The 20,330-nt window shown below is 39.7% G+C and overlaps 1 protein-coding gene across 1 annotated transcript in view; it reads left to right on the top strand.

Moving 5' to 3' along the window:
- The window catches only part of MED27 (mediator complex subunit 27), a gene marked incomplete at its 5' end in the record, with an annotated part of 50,730 nt that overhangs the window by 5,430 nt on the left and 24,970 nt on the right, over positions 1 to 20,330 (top strand). Inside the window, one exon of the mRNA XM_009867550.1 lies at positions 18,242 to 18,335. Within this exon, the coding sequence (XP_009865852.1) occupies positions 18,242 to 18,335 (94 nt within the window). The remainder of the gene's footprint in view (positions 1 to 18,241; positions 18,336 to 20,330) is intronic.

Here is a 20,330-nt window from a genome sequence, read left to right on the forward strand (position 1 = left end):
GCTCCGGTGTCACACCTGGGGCAGGGGCTGTGGGCAGAGCGGTCACTGCACGTGCAAGTGTTGCTCTTGCAATAATCCCGTGCGGTATTAGGAGCGTGAACATTTGGGCTTCTTAGAGCTATTCAAGAGTAGGGAAGCGAGGTGGGCGGCTGTGTTTCCCGTTCTGAGAAAAGTCAGCAGAACTTCTGTGTGCAGCTCGAAAATTCTTCTTTCCCTCTCCCGGCAAAGCTGCATTAAGTATCAATATTCATTAAATACCACAGAGATGATAATGTAATAAAGCAATAATCCTCAGGCCCACATCTATCCTTCTCTCCAGAAGAGTTGAGGTTGAGGATATAATTAAAGATTAAAACTCTGTTTGCATTCTGGAACATGGCGATATCTTTTTGTACATGGTGGGGAATTGTATTAATAAGGAAGAGATCAGTTTCCAATAACTTGCAATGCTGGGAGCTCATTTAATATCCCTGTTCACGTTTAAGTTCCTCACAGTATTCCTTTAGCTTGACTTTAGCAAGACAGTGCAACAGGATCTGCAAAGGAACGTGTTGCTGTAATTCGTGACCCTTTTGCTCCACAGGTTAATCCCTTTTTATATGAAGAAATAAAGATTAAAAATAATTTCTTTATATTGTAAGACAATAATACTTACATAAGTAGATTTCATTACTTCGCAGCCATGTATCATGCAGATGGAATGTTAATTTTAGTATCTGGTGACTTGTGCACAGTTTGGATCACATTGCTGCACTGTTTTCTTTTTATTTTTAGTAAATTGATGAACACCTGTTCTGCAGATGTTTTGTGAAGCTGTTTTATTGTTGTACAATGAGATTGCATTATCCCTCACTGGTACGCTGATTTTTAGGGTGTTGAGAGTTTGTGTGCACCTCTTGCAACATCTTGATACTCAAGTCTCTAATATTTCATTTCCTTCACGGAAATAGAAAGTCTTGCTAAAATTTTCTATACTGTATTTCATCAGCTTGTCAAATAACTCTTATTTTCCCCTAAAGAATCTCAGCCAATTGGTTCTTGACTCTTTTTTTTCCTGCCCAGGTGTTTGCTGGTGTGATATGTAGTTGATCTTTGTTAAATCCTCCTGTGTCTTGCTTTTTAGTGAGTTCCATAGTTTTGCACAGAAGGTCCAAAATATTGGGCTTTCCACCCTCAAGTATTGATATTTTAACTACCAAAGCTAATCTGGCTGGGTAGAATACTACTTCTTTGTAACCTCCGGTAAAAAGGATTGCGTTCATTAAACAGGTGGTTCTGTGAACATTTGCCCATTCCCTAGAGGAAAATCTATTTCAATTATAAAATCCATGCTGAGGGGGTTACTATTCCATTCTTTTCTAAATATAGTTGTGGTGGAGGGCTTTGATGTAACCATGTGGTCGGATGGTATGCGCTCCTCTAGAATTTTTCAAAGGAAAACAAATAATATAAATGCAGTATTTAGTTTCTTTAAAAGGAAAACTGCAGAATAATATGAGCCTATTCAAACTGCTGCCTGCTACAATATAATAGAGAATAACGAGCACACAGGAAACCCATGTTTCAACAGGTTTGTTACAGGAAGATAAGTGCTGAGAAATTCAGATCATAATGAATTTCGGCAGCTATTGAAAATACGATAGTTTTTAAGATAGCAGCCATGGTTTGGTTTGGTTTGGGTTTTTCTTCAGGTTTCACTTCTGTCTTCCAAGCAGAGATGGCAACAGTTGCTTTTATGCAAATTGTTTTACAGTTTGTAATACAATATAATGCCAATTTTATGTTGTAAGCCAATTATCTTTTACACTTGATCACTCCAACTATTAGACTCCATGTTCCCACTACTTGGGTACAACATGAATTTGTGTTGAAGATTTCTGGTAACAGCTGCTGTTCTTGAGCCTGGTGAAACTTGGCAACTCGGTACTGAGTCGACACCTTTGCTGTTCTGAGCATCTTTAGAAGTATGATTCTCTCAAAAATTTTAATCTTCTTGTAATTTCCTAATATCTGACAGCAGGGGTTTCTGTAATAATCTCCTTTGTTTTGTTATGCCAGATCAGTGATTTTTTTTTTGGCTATTGTTCCATGCTGAATTTCATTTCATTCCATTAAGTACTATACAGCTGCATGTTTTCTTACAAAGTATTTACAAAAAACCAGCAGGCATTGATCAGTGCAGATTGTCCAAAGGACAGAAATTTGACTAAACGCAAATGTTCTTTATGATATTCATTAACAGGATAATTTCTGTCCAAACAGCTCCAGGAGAAAAGGATCTTGGATGCTGCTTTATCCCTAGTGAATGACCAAAATGTGTTGTGTTGTAAAACTTTATGGTGTATTTTAGCATGGATGAAAAATCTATTTTGTTTATTCACTTTTCAACAAATATTCTAACTAACTGCTGTAGAAGGAGAGTGCATGTGATTTAGATTTCATCATTTCTTTACGGCATACAGAGCTTCACTTGCTAGTGTGTTGGGAGCCGTTACGGCCCGATAGCCTTAGCTCAAATGTCCTCGTAGCAAACACCTCTGTGAACGCGTCTGTCTTGAACGCATTAGCCAAAAGAGGCTTGAGGCTGATTGCTGTTGATATTTTGGTGCCGTATTCCACAAACTAATCCCGAAAATAGGATTGCTCTGAGTGTGATGTGCAGCCCTGTGCGACTGGGCACAGTGATTTGCAGTAATTCCCATCTACTGAAGATGAGCTGGAAACACTCCATGGCCGGGAAATGACAAAGCTGGATCTTTTTGGAAACTTTGGGCCGCGTACCAGCCTGGGTCTGCGTGTCCATTTTTCGATGTGTGCACGGAGCTGGAGCGGCGCGTAGCCCTTAGTAATGGTAGTGTTGCTGGGAATTGCAGCTTTCTTCTAAAAGAGCAAATTTCGAACGCTTTGATGTATGTTTGCCTTAAAGGTAATGTTTGCGTGAGAGCCATGCCATTAAAAGGTGGCAATTAATTAAAAGTTGTTTCACAGTCCGAGCCATTAGAAGATGCCCTTGCAGCATTCAGAGCAGAACACTAATATAGCACTGTAGGGAATCCTGTACTTTCAGTAAAACAAGAAAGTTAAGGATGAAGATTTTAATGTGTAATTAAAGACTGCAAATACTAGTTTAACTGCTTGTTTCTGTGTCAAAAAAAGGAAAAAAAGGGAACACAAACTACCAGTGGTTGGACTAATTAGACAGTGAAGAACAAGCTAGATAAGAGAGGAAATTTGTATGAACTTAATAATGATATCAAAGCTTTAGCAAAAGCTGTGATTTTATCATATGATTGCTTTATCCCCCTCCTTTTTTTTTTTTTGACTTTATTATTTGGGGGAGGCTGATTAGAGGCTGCTTTACTGCAGCAGACATTCGACTCGAAAAGAATAAATTAAAAGTGCTGCTTGCCAAAGTCCGAAACGCATTACAGCGAGTGTTTCCATCTGCATTGGGTGTATATTCCCTTGTCAGAGATGACGAGCAGAAAGAGCAGACCCATAGTGAGGTGGCGGGAGAAAGTCTTTGTATTTTGGTGGCTTAGCAAGAACGGTGTTATTGCATAATCCTGTTGTATAACGTGATATGAATGTATTGTGAATGTGTCTAGTAATGCCTTTATTTCTGTAACTCTGCGTGATTCCAAGTAATCTTTAGCTATTTGAGAGGAAAACTAAACAACTACACTGTGAGGGGGGATAAAAGTACTTTCAAACAGGAATCCTGGACTGGTAAGGAAAGGAAGCTCTAGGCAGATCACAGTAAAAAAACCTTTGAAATCCGGGTCACACCTGAAAATAAAGGCAATTAAAGTCCCCTGTAGTTTCGACAGTAACTCTGCAAAAAGGGAATGTTTTCCTCAATAATGAACTATGGAAGGGGATTTACCTGGGGGCTGTGGGGGCCGTTCCCTTCTCAGGGGGTGGCGGTGGGGGAACTGGCCCCACTGCAGCGCTGGGCTCAGCACCCATCGCCCAACGCACTTCTGAGTTTGAGAAGGACAGCTAAATGTCCTTTCTAACCAGGAAGGACACAGAGCAGGAGAACTGCTTTGCTCTGCTTTCTTCACTTGATGTTAAAAATAACTGTTATTACTTTTTAATTTCACTTTAGGGCATTCTCTGGGTATTCATGTGTTTATGAGGAACCCTATGGATGGGTTAAGTGAAAAAAGCTTGGGTAGCAAATTCCAGCCGATGACTTCATAGTTTTCCTGTAAACATACTCTTCATTTTTAATGATTTGAAGTATTTTTGTACTATTATTTTGTTGATCCCAACTGCCAGTGGAAGAAATAACTAAAATGCAACCATTAGAAGTTTCACTGGGTGAAGTAACTTGGTTTCATCTCTTTTATGGATGCTGCTCTACTGTTATTTTAATTCCTGATGGTTTGATTTTGTGAGGCACTTCCTCTTTGCTGTGTGGGTTCTACCAAGTAAAGAGTAACACTGTCTTTTGTCATTTCATTAACGTTACTCAGTAGTATGTGTCATTCCCTATTAATAGTGTGATGCACATTTCTAATTGACACAGAAACGTTTGCCTCATTAGTTTGTTTTCCTGATTCTTACCTTTGCATGAGTAACATAGGGAGTAAAACGCTGTGGGCAGGGATGACCTTTTAAACATCCACGGACTTTGTTCTGACTTTTTTCTGTGACTGCCTGCAGTCTCTTCATTGCCTGCAAGTTGTGGACAGGGGGATCTTGTAGGAAGTTCCCTAATTTTAGCTGCTGCTTCTGTGAACTTAAAGCACCTCCCTGCAGCGTTTTTTACATTGAAATTAATATATTGCTCTGGATGTTGGAAAGGAAAGTAAGAGTTGGGCACAGAGATCGTGATAGAGTAGTTAATGGCTTATTTAACCTTTGCTGAGTTTGCCTGGACACCTTGAATGAAACGAAGTAAAGATTGCATTCTGTGTGAGGTCATTGTGCTCTGTTGTTGCCTGTAGTACTTCGTTTCTGTCCCTCACAAAATACAGTTGTGGAGTAACATTCAGCCTTTGCATTCCATACCACGTATGTTTGAAAGCACTTAAAGAAACAGAGATTCCCGAGTAAGTTATTGCAGAGCAAATTATTGTTTTGTTGACTTGCTTTCTGCCTCGGTTTCCCCGTGAGAACTACATGAATTGTATCATCTGGGAGCTGTGCAGGAGTGCTGAGAGTGACTCCAGTAATATTTGTACAAAGCTGGGATAAGAGAAGGCATTAACTGTAAGGCAGATGCTTTCATCCGGGGGAAGAGTCTGGATTTTTGTCTTTTACTGTCAGTTGTTCGAGACCGGTTAATTTTTTACAAAACTCAAAGTCCAGGAGTGACACGTGGGGAAGAATGAATGACCGTGTAATCCCTCCTTGCACGACCTAATAGGGAGCTCTAACTATGCTCTGTCAGCGTTCATTCTGGTAAGTGAATGGTGATGTATTATTCTGTATCCTTTGTGTTCTTGCCTTTAGGTGTTCATTTCGGTGATGGAAGACAAAGTGCAGACACATGAAATAATCACACAGCAAGCTTGGCTGGAGCCTGTCAGTCTGTGTCAAGCTCCCTAGACTTCTTGAATCTCTGAATTGTTGAGCTCGTTTGCTGATTGTTGCTCTTGGTGTTAAAATCAAATGTGCTCTAGAAGTGGCAAAAAATACCCTACTATTTTGATGTGTTTAAAGTCAGAATTTAATCTCTGTGTCCAAAATAGCACTATAAAACTGAGATCCCCTCCAGCCAAAAACCAGGCTTTTCAACTTTCCTGTTTTACATGCGGAACTTTCTTTCATTTTGGCTTTTACATTTTGACAGTTGCTCAGCAAAGATGATGCTTTGCTCATGACAAATTTGTATGTGCCTTGTAGACAGGTCTTATAAAAGAACCTTTTGTGGAGGGCTGAATGACAAATCAAACTCCGAGCTAAATTTGGGGCTAATCAGCTACACAGCAGACTCATAGCTAGAAGAGTCACAGTCACATTCAGCAGTACTTTACCTTGATTAGAAATACCAAAGCTTAAACATTTATGGCTTTTGTTTCACAGTTCACTTTTAAGTTTAAGAAAATAGGATATTATTGGGTTGATTAGCCAAATGTTGCTGAGATGTGTTGTTTAGGAAATACGTCCTGGTTGATAATCATTGGTTTAGTCTTTTGAGTTACTCCAGTGTCATCTGTTCCTTGTGCACACCCGACAGACTCCGTGGTTGTAATCCCTCCGGCTGTTCTCCTCTGTGTTTATTCTTCCAATCCTACCTCTGGTCACCCTCTGCCTGCTGCAGCTTTTTGTATTTTCTAGTCAAGTAGACATTACTGGAAAAGTCTGCTGTGGCAGTGGGTGCTCCAGGCTCTCAACTCTTGAATCCTCTTCGATTTCTAGTTGCAGATTGAGTTGGAAGGAACCTCGGGAGGGCACCTAGCCCAGCTTCCCATTCCAAGGTGCTCTCTTGTCACAGCTAGATCAGGCTGGCTGCGATGCTACCTGGCTGAATCCTAAAAAACGCCAGGGATGGAAGACAGCACTTGTAGCTATCATTGAGGCAATTCACCTGCTTCCAGAGGACCAGTTCGTGCTATTCTTATTTAAGCAGGTCTGCTGAAACCCCACACCTTGTAAATAACACCATTCTAAGGAGAATTTGAAGCAGGGTGGCTGATGGGGGGAGAAAGCAGATATTTCTGGAGAAAGTACATTTAGTAGTAACGTAGATTATGGTAGTTTCTCTAAAAACCCCAGTGAGAAGCAGATGAGTTACCTAAAAGGAGTATTTCAAGGAGGAGTGCCTGGGATGTAAGGTATTTGTATGGTTTGGTTTTTTTAGTCTAAAATTTGGCTTAAAAGCAGTCGATATCTTGAGGCTTCACAATCCTTTCTACTTGAAATTTGGATAACGTTTAGGCAAAAGGTTACTTCTTCAACAGCCTGATTTTGCAGCCTAATATGATAAGCGGATCTAACGCTGTCTAATCTTGGGTATTTCTAAGCAAGTTAAACAAATTTCTTGCCATGACAGAGCAATGGTGGCTCTTGTACGCCACTTGTAAAGTGAGCTTGTTGACAGAAAATGCCATGTAGAACTATTTTTACATATGGTTATGCTTTTAAAATGAAAATTTATTTTCAGGGCAAAGATAGCAACTTTTAACACCAGAGACAGAAAATCAATTATAATTTTTGCTAGTACAGCTAAAATATTATCTCCTGTTACTAATTTCTTTTTGTTATTCCACAATTACTGTCTTCTCTCTGTTTTCGTATTATGTCATCAATGGGGATAAAAATTCTGAAATTGAATCCTGAGTGTTGTAATATCCGTCTTTCTGTCCCGGTATGTACTTTTGCATCTGTCGATAGGTCCATGAAATCATCTGTTTCTGTGTTTGTATGTATTTAAGCCCCTTAATTTTTACTGTCTTTGGCATCATCCTCCACCAGCAATAAGCAAGTGAACCACTGCTTGCTTCTGCTACTAATTGCTAAAATGTCAGCATATACTGGATCTCAAAGATCTGTGCTTGAACACCTTCTCCTGAAGTTCTCCAGCATCTTAAAATGCTGGTGTGAACAATCTACACAGAGCACCTGGTTGGTGGGTGGTCCTTAGTTGCCACGTTGTTTCAAATAGTTCCTCAGCTGTGAATAGTCCTGGCCCTCATCGTTGACTTCGACTTTCCTCTGGTTGCTTTTAGAAAATCTTTGATTTAAGATTACTCTTAATGAAGGTTCTGTCTGCTAATACAGATGGTTTGCAGCTGTGTGTGTTAATAAAGCTGATTCCTGTTCTCTTCTTCATACAGTATATTTTTAGTTAAAACACCACCATACAATAATATGTTGGTATATATTGTGTATATATATGTTTGATGTCCAACTACTCTGTGATGAAGCAGAGATTTATTTCATTTTAATTGGGTATGGTTTGTTTTTTTGTTTATGCTGTCATCAGCCCTTTTCGTAGGAAAATGTAAAGCTTGGTTGAGTGGAGATTTGTATAGAGAGCTTTTTATCAAAAACATTATTGAACTCTTTCAACATAAAAGTTAAGTTTAAAACAAAAAACCCAAAGTAACCTTGCCTTAAAATGCGCTATCATTCATCTCCGTGCTTAAAATTTTGTCTGTGTGCAGGGAATGTCTTTAGTCGGTGTAAAAATCTAATTAAATCTTCTCATGGTAGTGATTCATAGCTGACCCTCTCTTGGTTGGAGCATCTTATTAGAATAATAAACCACTCCCTGCTGAGAGACGCTGTCATTGACAGGCAGGGAGAGACACTTTGGCTGCTGATTAGAAAAGGCTGGTCAGGCTGGTATTGTCTTCAGAGTCTGCAAGAAATCTTTTGTTGTCCCTTGTGTAGCAGAGCTTTGGAGGTGTTTGACAGAGTCCAAGTTCTCGCTTGTGACCACCTACAGTCCCATCCAGTGGTGGATTATTTCACACCACTCATTCACTTTACAGTGGTCTTTCTTTTTTTAAGGAAACTTTTATTTTTAATCTGTGCCTATTTACTATTAGCAATTATCTGACAATTTGGAATACCTTTACTTTGGGTAACCAGCTTATTTTGAGCTGGTGAAGTGGGTGCTCAAAATTGGGGAAACTTAACGTAGGAGCCAAGCTAGGCATTGTTAATAATCATGTCAGTATTTACCTAAGGAGATCTTCATTCCTTGGTTTCCACGAAGGCAGTGTTCTCTGTTAGTAAATTCGCATAAACACAGTTGTATTGGTTTTTAATGGACTGAACACTTCTCCCTGATAGCACGAGATGCAGTAGTTTTAAAGGGGTTGTTCTACTTTAGATATATTTGACATAAATTGATTAATGTTTTGCTTTTCAGGGAAGCTCTGCAGGTGTTGGGCAGTGATGCAGGTACAAGAATATGCTCATGAAAAGAGCTGTGTTTGCTTACCCTGATACTCCTTTGGCTTTAGTCCAGGTTTCAGCCCTGTGAAGTGCTTTAAACTCTGCTCTGCCTGTTCCACGCAGCGGAGGAACACAGCAAAGCAGAGACTCCAGCGTTCAGAAAGCCAGGGTGAACATAAAGCCTGTCTGATCTCTGCCGTGGTTGTACAGTGATCCTCGTGTGTGAGGGGAAATAACAAATGAGAGGGGACCTGATTACAGGAGTGGGAAAACGGCCAAAAAGGTGCAGCAAACCTCTGCAGTCGCTCTGCTGAGGTGTCTGGGCTGTGTTTGGCAAGCCCAGGAGTAACTGCCACGATAAGCACGTTCCTTAACTAACTCTGTTGTTTAAAGAGATTTTTTTTTTCAGAGAATTTGCTTAAGGGAATTAACCCTCCTCCCCCACATTGACTTTTTTTGTAGAAGCCTTGCAATTAATTTCCGTGAGCCCTTTAAAAAATCCCAACCGAAGGAACAGCTTGTCATGTTGGAGGAAGAAGTGATGAGGGTGTGGTTTTTTAGAAAATAATATTTTGAAGGGCTTTTCTCTCTCCAAAATGTTTGTACTGGGAGAGTCTTGAGTTTGTAGATGCTTAATTGTACTTGTTATATGCAGTTTTCATACTGGAGTGCAAAGATGGCCTTGAATGAGTGTTTTGATAAACCTCTGAGTTTTGAGATCACAGGCAGATCGAAATACTTGATCAGAGCAGAATCCTGGAAACAGTCAGGACTAATTATGAAATTCCCTCAAGAAAACTTAAAGTATGTAATCACAACAGTTTAAATGGGTGTTTGGTAAATGGTTGTGTAATAATTTGCGCTGGGCTGTACATTTATTACAGCTTCTCATCTTTTCTGGTTTTTTATTCATCTTTGCTTTCCTTTTAATTACAGACTAAATTGATCTTAAGTGCCCTTAAAGGCGGATATCAAGCATCCTAAGTACCTTCAGAACTAGTGCTATTAAGACTTGTCTGGGTTTTGTTTGTAATTTTAATAAAACACTGAATTTTGAAGTGGATGTTCTTCTTGAGCAGCTGCTTGAAATCTTTTGAGTCTTTACGTCCCAGCCCTACGTGTTCGTTAGCTGTTGGCCTGGGTACCAGCTTTAGAAATGTATTTGCAAAATCCAGCACGCATCCGGTGCAGATTCTGAGGTAAGAGATAGCACTAGACCTTAGCTTGGATCTGTAGGAATGAAACCATTTTACCTCAAAGATGAGTATCATCATTCCAGAAGCTTCTAACAAGTCAGGACACATTAGAGGTGATAGGGCTCAGAACTTTACAACCCAGCACAACCTACTTGCCTTAATTAATGAAGGCTGAAGCTCCGATACGTGTGCTGGCGTCTGCATTAGGTGCAGATGTGGCAGAGACCGTAAGCTGTTGTGTTTTTAGCTGAAGTTAAACATATGGTAACAAGGAGAAATTCCAGATTTTCAGAGTATTGAGCCATTTCAAATGTAAAGAATGTTTTAAAACCACATGAGGCTGCCTGTCAGCCGTCAGTGTGATTTAAGTAGGGGACAGGTTTTTTTAAAACAGCAAAATCCAGGGCTTTGGTAACCTAGCGGGTACGAATCAAACCTCTCTTATGAAATAGACTCTTCTGCTCTCTGGTTTTGATACGTTAGGCATTCTCCAGAGGGTTACATCCTTAATCCTCCCTTTCTCCCATCCTTTGAAATCTGTGTTGCCTTCACTAAGTTCTGGGACTTGATGTGCCCGCCTAGCATAAACAACCACCGAGATCTCTTCCTTCCAGCAGCGCTTGTCATATGGACAAGCACAGTGTGTGAAAAGGTCTAACTGGGCACCGCACAGGATCTTTCCTCTTTGTCAGTCTCTCCACCCAAAGGTAAAATCTTGCTGCTTTGGACAGGTATAGAATACATAATAGGGATCATGCATCATCTGTTGCTTTTCATAAAAGGAGGTAAGTACTGTAATTTCTGCTCTGTTGAGGGAGAAATAAAGCACAAAGAGAGAAATTGAGAAGACTTTGCTATTGAAGTCATTCTTCAATAGCAGAGCTGAAAATAACATGTTATAAAATACAGAATTCTGGCTTCAGAAGGCAGGCTTGAGGAATGACAGGAGTGATGTGCAGCGTCAGGATCCCACCAGGCGGTCACTCCACACAACGAGACCTTCCCTGTGTGCAGGAAGCCCCTGGACTTTGTTTGGGGATCTGGCAGAGGAGGTGGCCTGAAAACGGCCGAGCCCGTCACCACTTCTACAAGCAGGACTGAACTTGATGTGCCATTTTGAGGCCTTTGAAAGCACCGTCTGGTGTTTACTGAACACCAGCCCGTCACCGTTTAATCCTCTCTCCCGCGCTGCATGATCGACTGGCGAGTGCAGCAGAGGTGGCTTCACCTCCCCGTGCAGACCCAGGTGACCTGAGATGAACTCTGCTGAACACACGTGGTGCAGAGGGACGGGATTATCCATCTCTGAAACCTCCTGGGGGAAGAACTGTGTGTGCTTTGTGCAAACATTTATTTTTAAATTTATGTATTATTTTTTAAAAAGCTGTCTGCATCTCTCGGCTTGAGTTCCTCTTGAGGGCTTTGTGTGGAAGCGTGTGTGCGGGTGCAGATTTAGACTAACAGGTGGGGCACAAACTGCTTGCAAGTTAGTAGTAATTCAAGAGCCATCTTTGTAGATAAACAGTGATGTTATAGTTCTGATTCTCATCCAGGCCCCTGAAAATTACCGTTGTTAGCATTTATTGCTGGGCTGTGGAGAAATATCCGGTTTCACAAAGAAGTACAAATATAAACGGTACATATGTACTGTGAAGTATTGCTTCTGAAATTCTGTTACTACTCCTCCTGTAGTCAGGGAAGGGCTGTTTTTCCTCTCGAGGTGTGTATAAAGGAGTTAATGTTTTCCATAAAGCACAGACTAGTAACAGGCTCAGACAAGATCCTGGTGATGACTGTAAAGTAGATGTATTCTTATTTTGTTAAGCAGCTTTCACACATTCTAATATCCATATTCCTCTCTTGATTACTGCTGTGAATTAAAGGCATTTTGAAGAGCGTTCCACATAAGTATGAAGGAAACTATTTCAACAATATAATAAAATGTCTACGGGAATTTGACTGCGAGGTCTCTATTTGTGACTTGAAATTTCCCTTATTAAAGTTATGCTTTTTAAGGCAGGGCACCAGAATTCGATACCTCGAACAGATGTCGTTTTGCTCTGCCTTACAAAACGAACTATGCACTGAACGACATGTGTGATTTCCAAGTGCATTCAAGAGGTGTTCATATGTAATGTAAATGTGCAGGTATCCAGAGACCGTTTGATTCAGGGGCTGGTTTGCATTCCACAAGCATTCAGCATGAGAACCTCTCTGTTATTTGTAGCATTGCTGTCAGCTCACACCTTTGAGGACATTCCTTGCTGGTTTACACCACGTTACTTATCAGTGGATTCACAGTAGCACTGAAGAATTCAGAATTGTGTTTGTCATATAAACAATAGAGTGTAAGTAACACATTTTACCATAAACCACTATTTTGTTGTAAGAGAATGACCCCAGTGCTTGGTATTCCTGGCCCATGGTTCATGGCCCTAGAAGGAATTGTGCTGGCACACAGTGTGTGCAGCCATACAGGCAGCTGAATCATGAAACCGGTTTAAACTAATGTACTTTTCTTCCTTTTTTTAAAGCCAGATCAGTTGTGTGATCCAGCTCTTACAGCACAGCACGGTTCAGAGGGCTGGATGCTGCAGCATGCGGGAGGGGATGTGTCAGTGCCTTATGTCACTATTGGTGCTGAAGACTGAAAATTGTTGAATTGCAGCCTCAGGTTTCTAAATGCTTCTGTAAACCCAACCCTTAAACACTCTGGTTTGCCTTCTAGAGAACTGTCCAAACGGCTTCACAAGCATCCTTAAGTGCTGCACCAGGTTTGGCCTTTTGTGAGTGAGAAGTGCAGATGGTTAAGTGTTTGATACAGCTCTCTGTGCATATGCTTTTGAGACAGACCACCCTGTGTTTATATGTAAACACTTCTAGACTATTTAGGCACATAACTTAATCTTTTGCATCCACTCAATAATAAAAAGTAATTCCTCTATGACCAAAATAACATCCATAGCAAAGTTGAAAACAAGCTAACTTGCAAGAATAAACAGAAATCTGCCTTTCAGGTTTAGAGTTGAATCTTTCAGCCTTTACAGATGCGCGTTGTCTCACTTCTCTACAAGGTGGGAGGGGAGTTGGGCGTGAATCTGTTCCTTAGGACCTTTGTCCAAGGTATCTTAGCAAATTTATTCCTTACAGTCCACACATTCTGACTTGCTTCTTTCCACAACTGTCAATTTGTACCAAGACACTCCAGTGCTGAAACTCCCTCGTGCTGATCGTATGTTGTAGCCCCAAGACCGAAGAACTGTCTACAACTCGAGAGACTCAGGTTTGCACCTTCTGCCCTCATCTTACTTCATGGTAGTTAGAAGTCGATTAATTATTTGAAAGAGGTATCATTTTTCCTTTATAACATATCATGAATAAAGATTTCACAGCGGGAACAGAGGCATTGAAGGAGTAGCAGAGACTGAGGTAGTGTGCAGATGAGAAGGGAACAGAAGGAAACGGGATGAGCCAGGAGGAGCCCGGCTGGAGTCTTCCACCAAGAGAAACTTGGAAATGGGGTGAGAGGACAGAGGAAACTGCTGAAGCACTTTGTTCAGAAAGGGCAAGAGGACGGTGTTAACAACTGCAAGAGAAGACAGCCTGGCAAGGAAGCTGATAGCTGGAGAAGTTGCTCAAAACAAGCGATTTCATTACTTGAGCCAGGAAACGAGCATTTTTACAGAGGCTCTACAAAAAAAAGATCAAGAGCCTGAATTAACAATAAAAAAAACACCCCCCCAAAAAAATCCCCTGTGGAATCTGGGCGAAGAGGCAGAGACTTCCAGGATTGCTGTACAGACGTCACGGATGGTGCCAGCTGTCTCATCGAGTCTTGAGACTTGAAGTCACATTCTCAGCGTGAGAGTTGTTGAATTTCTTTTCACGCTCTTCATTGCCTATCCAAGCAGGAAGTGTCATCTCACAAAAGCTGGCAGAGGTCACTGGTTTAATAACTATTGTTAATTGATGCTTCTGAAAAGCCTTCTATCAACTTGAATTTGCTACCTGCAGAGACTTGCTCGGCAGGTAGCTGAATCAAATTAAAACTTTAATTCATTGATTAATAAATCACACTAGAACTGTGACTACCTTGTATGTTTTAAAATATAGTATTTCTCTAATCAGGTTGCCTGAAATCTCTTTAGGCTCTTTATAAAAATCTATGCTGTTTAAAATCCGGCCCCTGCCAAAAGCTTTAAGTTCCGCATTGAGTCTGGTTTTGCAAAAAATAGCTGTTGCGTCGGTCTCAGAAGAGTGCAGGGAAGCTCTTTGCACGAGTGCCTTCATTAGCAAACACCACATACGGTAGCAGGAGTCTGCAGGGCCAGCCCATGCTTCTGAAATAGCAGACATCTGAAAAGAAATTAATAGCTGTGTTGGAAATAGTAACTGAAAGCAAAAAAAACAAAACAAAACAAAAAAAAACCCACCAAAAAACCTGGAAGCAAGTAAATAGTGTGCTAGTAAGTGAGAGAATGTGTGGAGAGTTTCCCCTGTTACTGTCCACAATATCATGAATACAGATTCAACAGAATTGTAGAGTTTCTCTTCATCTCGCATGTGGTGTTTTCCTCTGAGTGTTTAGGAAAGATTACGCTCTTTTATATTACAAATTTGTAATTTTTTCCCTCTCTCTTTTTCTCGATCTCCCTGAGATCATTTAGTGAAATTGTCTTTCTTCTGAAAGATCTCCTCAGGAAATTATTAATAATACCTATATTTCTAATTTTTAAATTGTTGCATTGAGTGGAAAAAATGAACAGCATGCGAGTTAAACACTGTGTGGGATAAATGCTATTTAAATCTTGTCTAAGCTGTTAAACATCACACTAACATTGGATTGCTGGATCTAATCCAGTAAAAATGAAAAAAAAATAAAAAAAAGAGGTCACATTAGAGAACTAAGCCATCTGTCCAGTGTGGAATTGAAAGACATTTATAATGAATTACTTTTCGGTATTACTCTCTTTTGGGGGGCCTTTGTGTGAATCAAAGAGATGTTACAAGGCCATTTATCTACAAAGATGGTTCCTGAATTATTTCTACCTTGTCAGCCTGATGTTTTGGTATGGAGCTTCTCGTTTAACATTTTGCATAACTAATTAGTCACTTATAAAACAGTGTTTTCTAACTGGCTTCAAAAGTGTCTTCTCTCTGTTCTCAGCGTTGTTCATGTCATACGGGCTAAAGGATTTACTTACTGGCAGAATGGCAGAGACTTTTTTCGAGGAATATCTCTGTTACTTGATTCCAGTGTTGATTTTTCTGCATGTTCGTAACAAGGCTTCGTTTGGAGTGTAACATTTTGAATTAATTTTAGTCTTTGCTAACGTTCGTGAAGGAAATTGTTGTGGTTTGACTTTGGCAGTATTATTTTAGCCTCTATGTAGAAAAAAAGTATCCTATTACATTCAAATAAAAATATCAATTTATAGTGTTGCCAGCCTTGGAGAGCGTATGATGTCAGGTCTGGTCTTACTGGCTGGTTCTGTTGCACATTCAGATACATACCCCTCGATGCTGTTATTTTTGCAATAACGATTTTCTATCAAAAATATAATTTGAAAACCTCCCTAAGAATTATGAATCCCTGTCACGAAGGAGAGAAAGAAGAGAAAAAATGGGAGCGGGAAGTTGGTACAAATCTGCTATTAAAGCTTCTTTAAAAATCCCCTGTCTGAGCAGTAAGATTGCATTAGCAAAATTGCTTTAGTGTTTAATATGATTGAATGATCCAAGTCCTGTTGGTCGAGTCCGTTCCTTTCTGACGAGGACGCGTACGGAGCTGGGGTAGGACGCAGGTACTGGCGAAGCTGCTTGATTTTTCAAATGGAGTAGGGTGTTAATGTATTGTCCTTTGAGGCTTAGAAGAATAAGTAAGATGAAATTCTGCCTATAAAGAGTTTAAATACTGTAATTGAATATGGGGATTACTGGGTGTGAGATTCTGGCATCATTTGCAGTGTCTTCAGACCTTTTTGAGCATCCTTTGCATTGTGGAGAAGCTTTGGAGAGGGAGTTTGTCTAGACGTTCTATTCAGCCCTTTGTAGGTGGAACAATGCCCGTTCTAGGACAAGAGGAGAAGCTACTACTGTGTAATTTTAGCTTGTATTTAATTCTGAGAATTCCATGAATTTTTTTTTTCTTAAGATACGCCAAATGTTTGAGCAAATTATTTCCATTTGCTTTTCCTTGCGTTGAGTTATTTTTCTCTGGGTTTGTAAATGCTCATTCTAACCAGCATCTTCTGTAAGTAGGAGAAAGCTGAGATGTGGTAAGTACATTAAAAGTTAGAAGTGTTTATTGGCAAAGTAAAATTAGACTTTTCTCCGTCCCTAAGTGCTACACTTCTCTGAGACTGTGCAAGAGGTTCTGTGACATAAATAGGAAAGATCGTATTTTTGAACGAAAACTGATTGGACAGAGATGTGTAAATTGTGACTCTGCTTATTTTGGCACTAAATTAATGTATTTCAGTTCTGCAGAATGAGTTCCAGGCAGCAGCTTTTTTTCTGACCCTCTTTCCAGGCAGCCTCAGGAGCGCACTTTATCTTGTCTTTATCATATGTTCTTCAGTTTTCTCTAAAGTCGTCACCAGTTACATTTTCACATTACTTCGCTGCATCTGATTTATCATATCCATCCCTTCGCAAGATGTTTTACCAGATGTCCTCTCTGAAGGGCATATCTACAGAAGAATTTTGCCTTAGATTAGGTTGTTTGTCATTTTATATTTGAGACTGCCACGTAGTCGGGCTAATTTAGTAATTATATATCCATCTTGCAAGAATTGTTCTGTTCTGATGAGTCTTCGGGAAACTCTGATGTCTACTTGAAAAAAGGCAAAGGGGCAAAATGACGATAAGTACGTCAGTGGTTTTTTGTCATGTTGGTCTTGGATTTTCTCTGACATCCTCTTGCCTGAGAAGAGAAGGGAAAGGCTACTTGTGTGGATGGTCCTGATAGAGTTGCTGAGACTTGCCGAAGTTAAAACATTATATTTCCTTAAGCGTGTGGGTTTAATTTTCTTCTTTTTATCAACTGACCTATGAAGAGTGGTACAAAACTGACAGGCTTCTAAGTCCAGAGTATCTTAGTAATTCATCTTTAAGTTCTTGCTGAAACTGGTTAATGTGAATTAGAAGATTTCCGCTTTGCTGGATGTGTGATTTCACATAAAGGAAAGACTCTTCACAAGCTCCCTGTGAATTCCCTGTTCTGCCTTATGCAGCAGTTGGGTTTGAGTCAAGTTTTAAGGCACATGGTCAAGACAAGTTTTATATTTAAAAAATAATTGTATCTAAGAAAGAGTGGAAGAATTGATTACCTCCAGCCAGCCCGGATCATGTTCTCAAAGGATAAATGTACATGTCTGCTGGGATTTTTCAGTAGGACCTAAGCAGATTAAATGCCCATGTCCAACTGTTGTTTATACGATTTAAAATTACTTGATTTTTTTTCTTCTTTAACGCATATGGACTGTGTCAGCGGCTTCTTTTATGCAACTTCGTATTTTGTTTGATTTTGACTTCTTATTGCCCAAAGCTTGGAAAATTAGAAAACTTAAGTTACGCCCTGTTCACGCACAAGCGAGGGCTGGAGTTGTTTGGAGTACTTGCAGTTACGAAACAGTATAAACTCTCGTGCTCTATAAAAAAGAAGTATGTTAGTCAGTAATGTTTAAAGTAAGTTAGGTCCATGTGTAGCTTCCTCATCTTACACTGTCTTACTCTTTCAGGGTGCTAAGAAGGTTCTTGGCTTAAGGCTGTTTTGACTTCGCTTATCAGCAAGCAAGCTGTTAATGAGTCATGCAAATGAAGGGCATGATTTGGACAAGAAGTGTGGATTAAGAGTTTTTTTATGCACAATTGTCATAACTAATTCCACTCTTTTGTTACTTTTAAAAAGACTTGGCCAGCTGTGTAAGTGTGGCATTATTTTATTCTGATTTTTTTTTCTGATGTTTTTTAATCCCCTGCAAAATAATAATTGTAGCATAGCACTACATTGTTTCGAGGTTTTTTTTTTAGCAACCAATATTAGAACTGAATGGCTTGGAAGAAGAAGAATTCAACATTTCTTGCCTTTTAAGCGGGTTAAAAGGAAATAATTATATATTAATTATCCGAGTCTGTGATAAAGAGCGTGTGCGTTAATTCTGTTGTTTCGGTTTGTTTGATAGATACGTCGATGATGTGATCAATCGGATTGATAGAATGTTTCCTGAAATGTCTATCCAGCTGTCCCGGCCAAATGGAACCTCAGCAATGCTTCTGGTAAGTTGGATCATTTAATCCTTGAGACAGATTTCTTAACGGATTGAATTGTTAAAATGCAGTTTGTTATTAAAGTTCTGGGTTTTTTTCAGAAACATACTGTTCTTCATTTGTCACAGCAATGTAAGACCTTTCATGCTCTTAGGCAAACCAGGACAGTGATAAAAAGAATTTCACCTTTAAATGAAAGATCTGTTACTTTTTTGTTGTTGTTACACGTGGTTGTAAAATATGAGTGTGAACTCAAATATTCGCTCTGGTTTTCAGCAGTTTTGGCAGCGAGTGAGTCTAAATCATGATAATTAAGAGGGAAAAGAGTGTTGAGAGGAAGGAAACCAATATGAATTAAATTTGTTCGAATTGTTCTTGGGTCAGTGAATTTCTGTTATATGATAAAGTCAAGAATTTGCCTTTGAAGTAGATGAGCAGTAAAGGCTGGATTAGAGATAAACAAGTCCAATACATTCGACTTATTTCTGCCTGACGAGGCAAGATTTAATTCCAGAAGAACCTATTGTTCACATCAATTTTCACAGGCAGCTGTTGGGCAAGAGAAATCTTCCAAACTTCTGCTCTAAGCAACATGGAAATGGAGTCTTCAGCATGGCAGCTGGATGATGATTTTCTTCTAGGAGGGTGAAATGCAGAAGTCCGATCTTTTGCCAAATTTTAGTTAAAAGTAGAAAATACACTTTATACACAGATGAAGAACTGGGACTAGATCAGTCTTTTCTGTCTTGAATTTCTCATGGCGCTTCTTATTTTTTTCCCTACTCACGGAGGCTATTACAAAAGACTTGGATATAGTGTGTATGTGAGTATGTTTCTATTTTCCAAACAAGCGGTAAAATGAATCTGAAAATCAGATACTTTGTCAAAACAAAGTTGTTGAGTCAATATAAGTAAACGTTAGGATCTCTCTTTAGGTTTTATATTGTTTCTGGAGTTGGTTGACTTCAAACCACTATTACAATTAGATTTTTGCCTGTGTCTTTCAAAGGTTCTCTTAATTTCTCTATAGTGAGTAGAGCTGTGATTATGTTTAGTTTTAGTTAATCAACTGTCTAACATCCCATTATTAACTTTCTTGAACGGCCCCAAATTTGCAAGAGATTAACTGAGTCAGAGGTTAAAATAAACAGCTGGCATTAAAACATTTAATCTGCAATTGTTGGATTCACCAAGTGGAACAATATATTCTGGAAAAGAATTGAATTCGTCAGTGCAGTCTTAAGAAGCTGTAAATCTTGGAGGCTTTTGTATTTCCTCTTAAGCTGGCTTTATATTTAACTGTTTGGCTGTAGAAGAATCTCTGGGTTTACTTCCTTACTTTGAAAGCACTTCCAGTCTCTCAGAGCCCCTCTTGGCATGTAGTAGGTACCTTTTACTCCTGATAGCTTTTTGAGGTCAAAAAATAGATGATGATTTTCAAGTTTCAGGCACAATTAATAATTAGGTAAATTATCTCAATGTGACTGATACGCAGTAAGGTAGGGTGGAAGGGTGGTGACTGGCAGAAGCCCCTTTTACAAGCAGTGGTGATTTAGTGAATTCTGTGTTGCAGTTGCTCTCTAAATCAAGGGGGTGGTTGTTGCTACAAGATAGCAGCCCTGTTTTGAACCAGGGGTGTGCATATTTTCCTTGAATCAGAGATCAGAAAGATTGGGTTTAAAGTGTTTTTGTATGTGATTGTGTGATGGGCTTATCATTTTTTTTTCCTCTTAGGCAGGTTTTCCCTCTTTCCCATCTGTCTCAGTTGATGTTGCCAAGATGGCATTTTCCATCTGGCCCTGACTGTACAAAAGCTTTTGCTGTTTTCAGCCACAGATTGTTCAGTGAAAGGTGCTGCGGGCTGGGCAGTGTGAAGAGCACCTCCCCCAGAGGAAGGGAGGTTTCTTCAGAACTTGTGATTTCTCACTCTCAACTTACCCCAGGTTTGATTTGGAGTGGCTCCCTTGCAGCAGAAGGGTTTACCACAATACCAACGGATTCAGA

The sequence above is a fragment of the Apaloderma vittatum genome, unplaced genomic scaffold (assembly GCF_000703405.1).
Source record: "Apaloderma vittatum isolate BGI_N311 unplaced genomic scaffold, ASM70340v1 scaffold15884, whole genome shotgun sequence".
NCBI lineage: Eukaryota > Metazoa > Chordata > Aves > Trogoniformes > Trogonidae > Apaloderma > Apaloderma vittatum.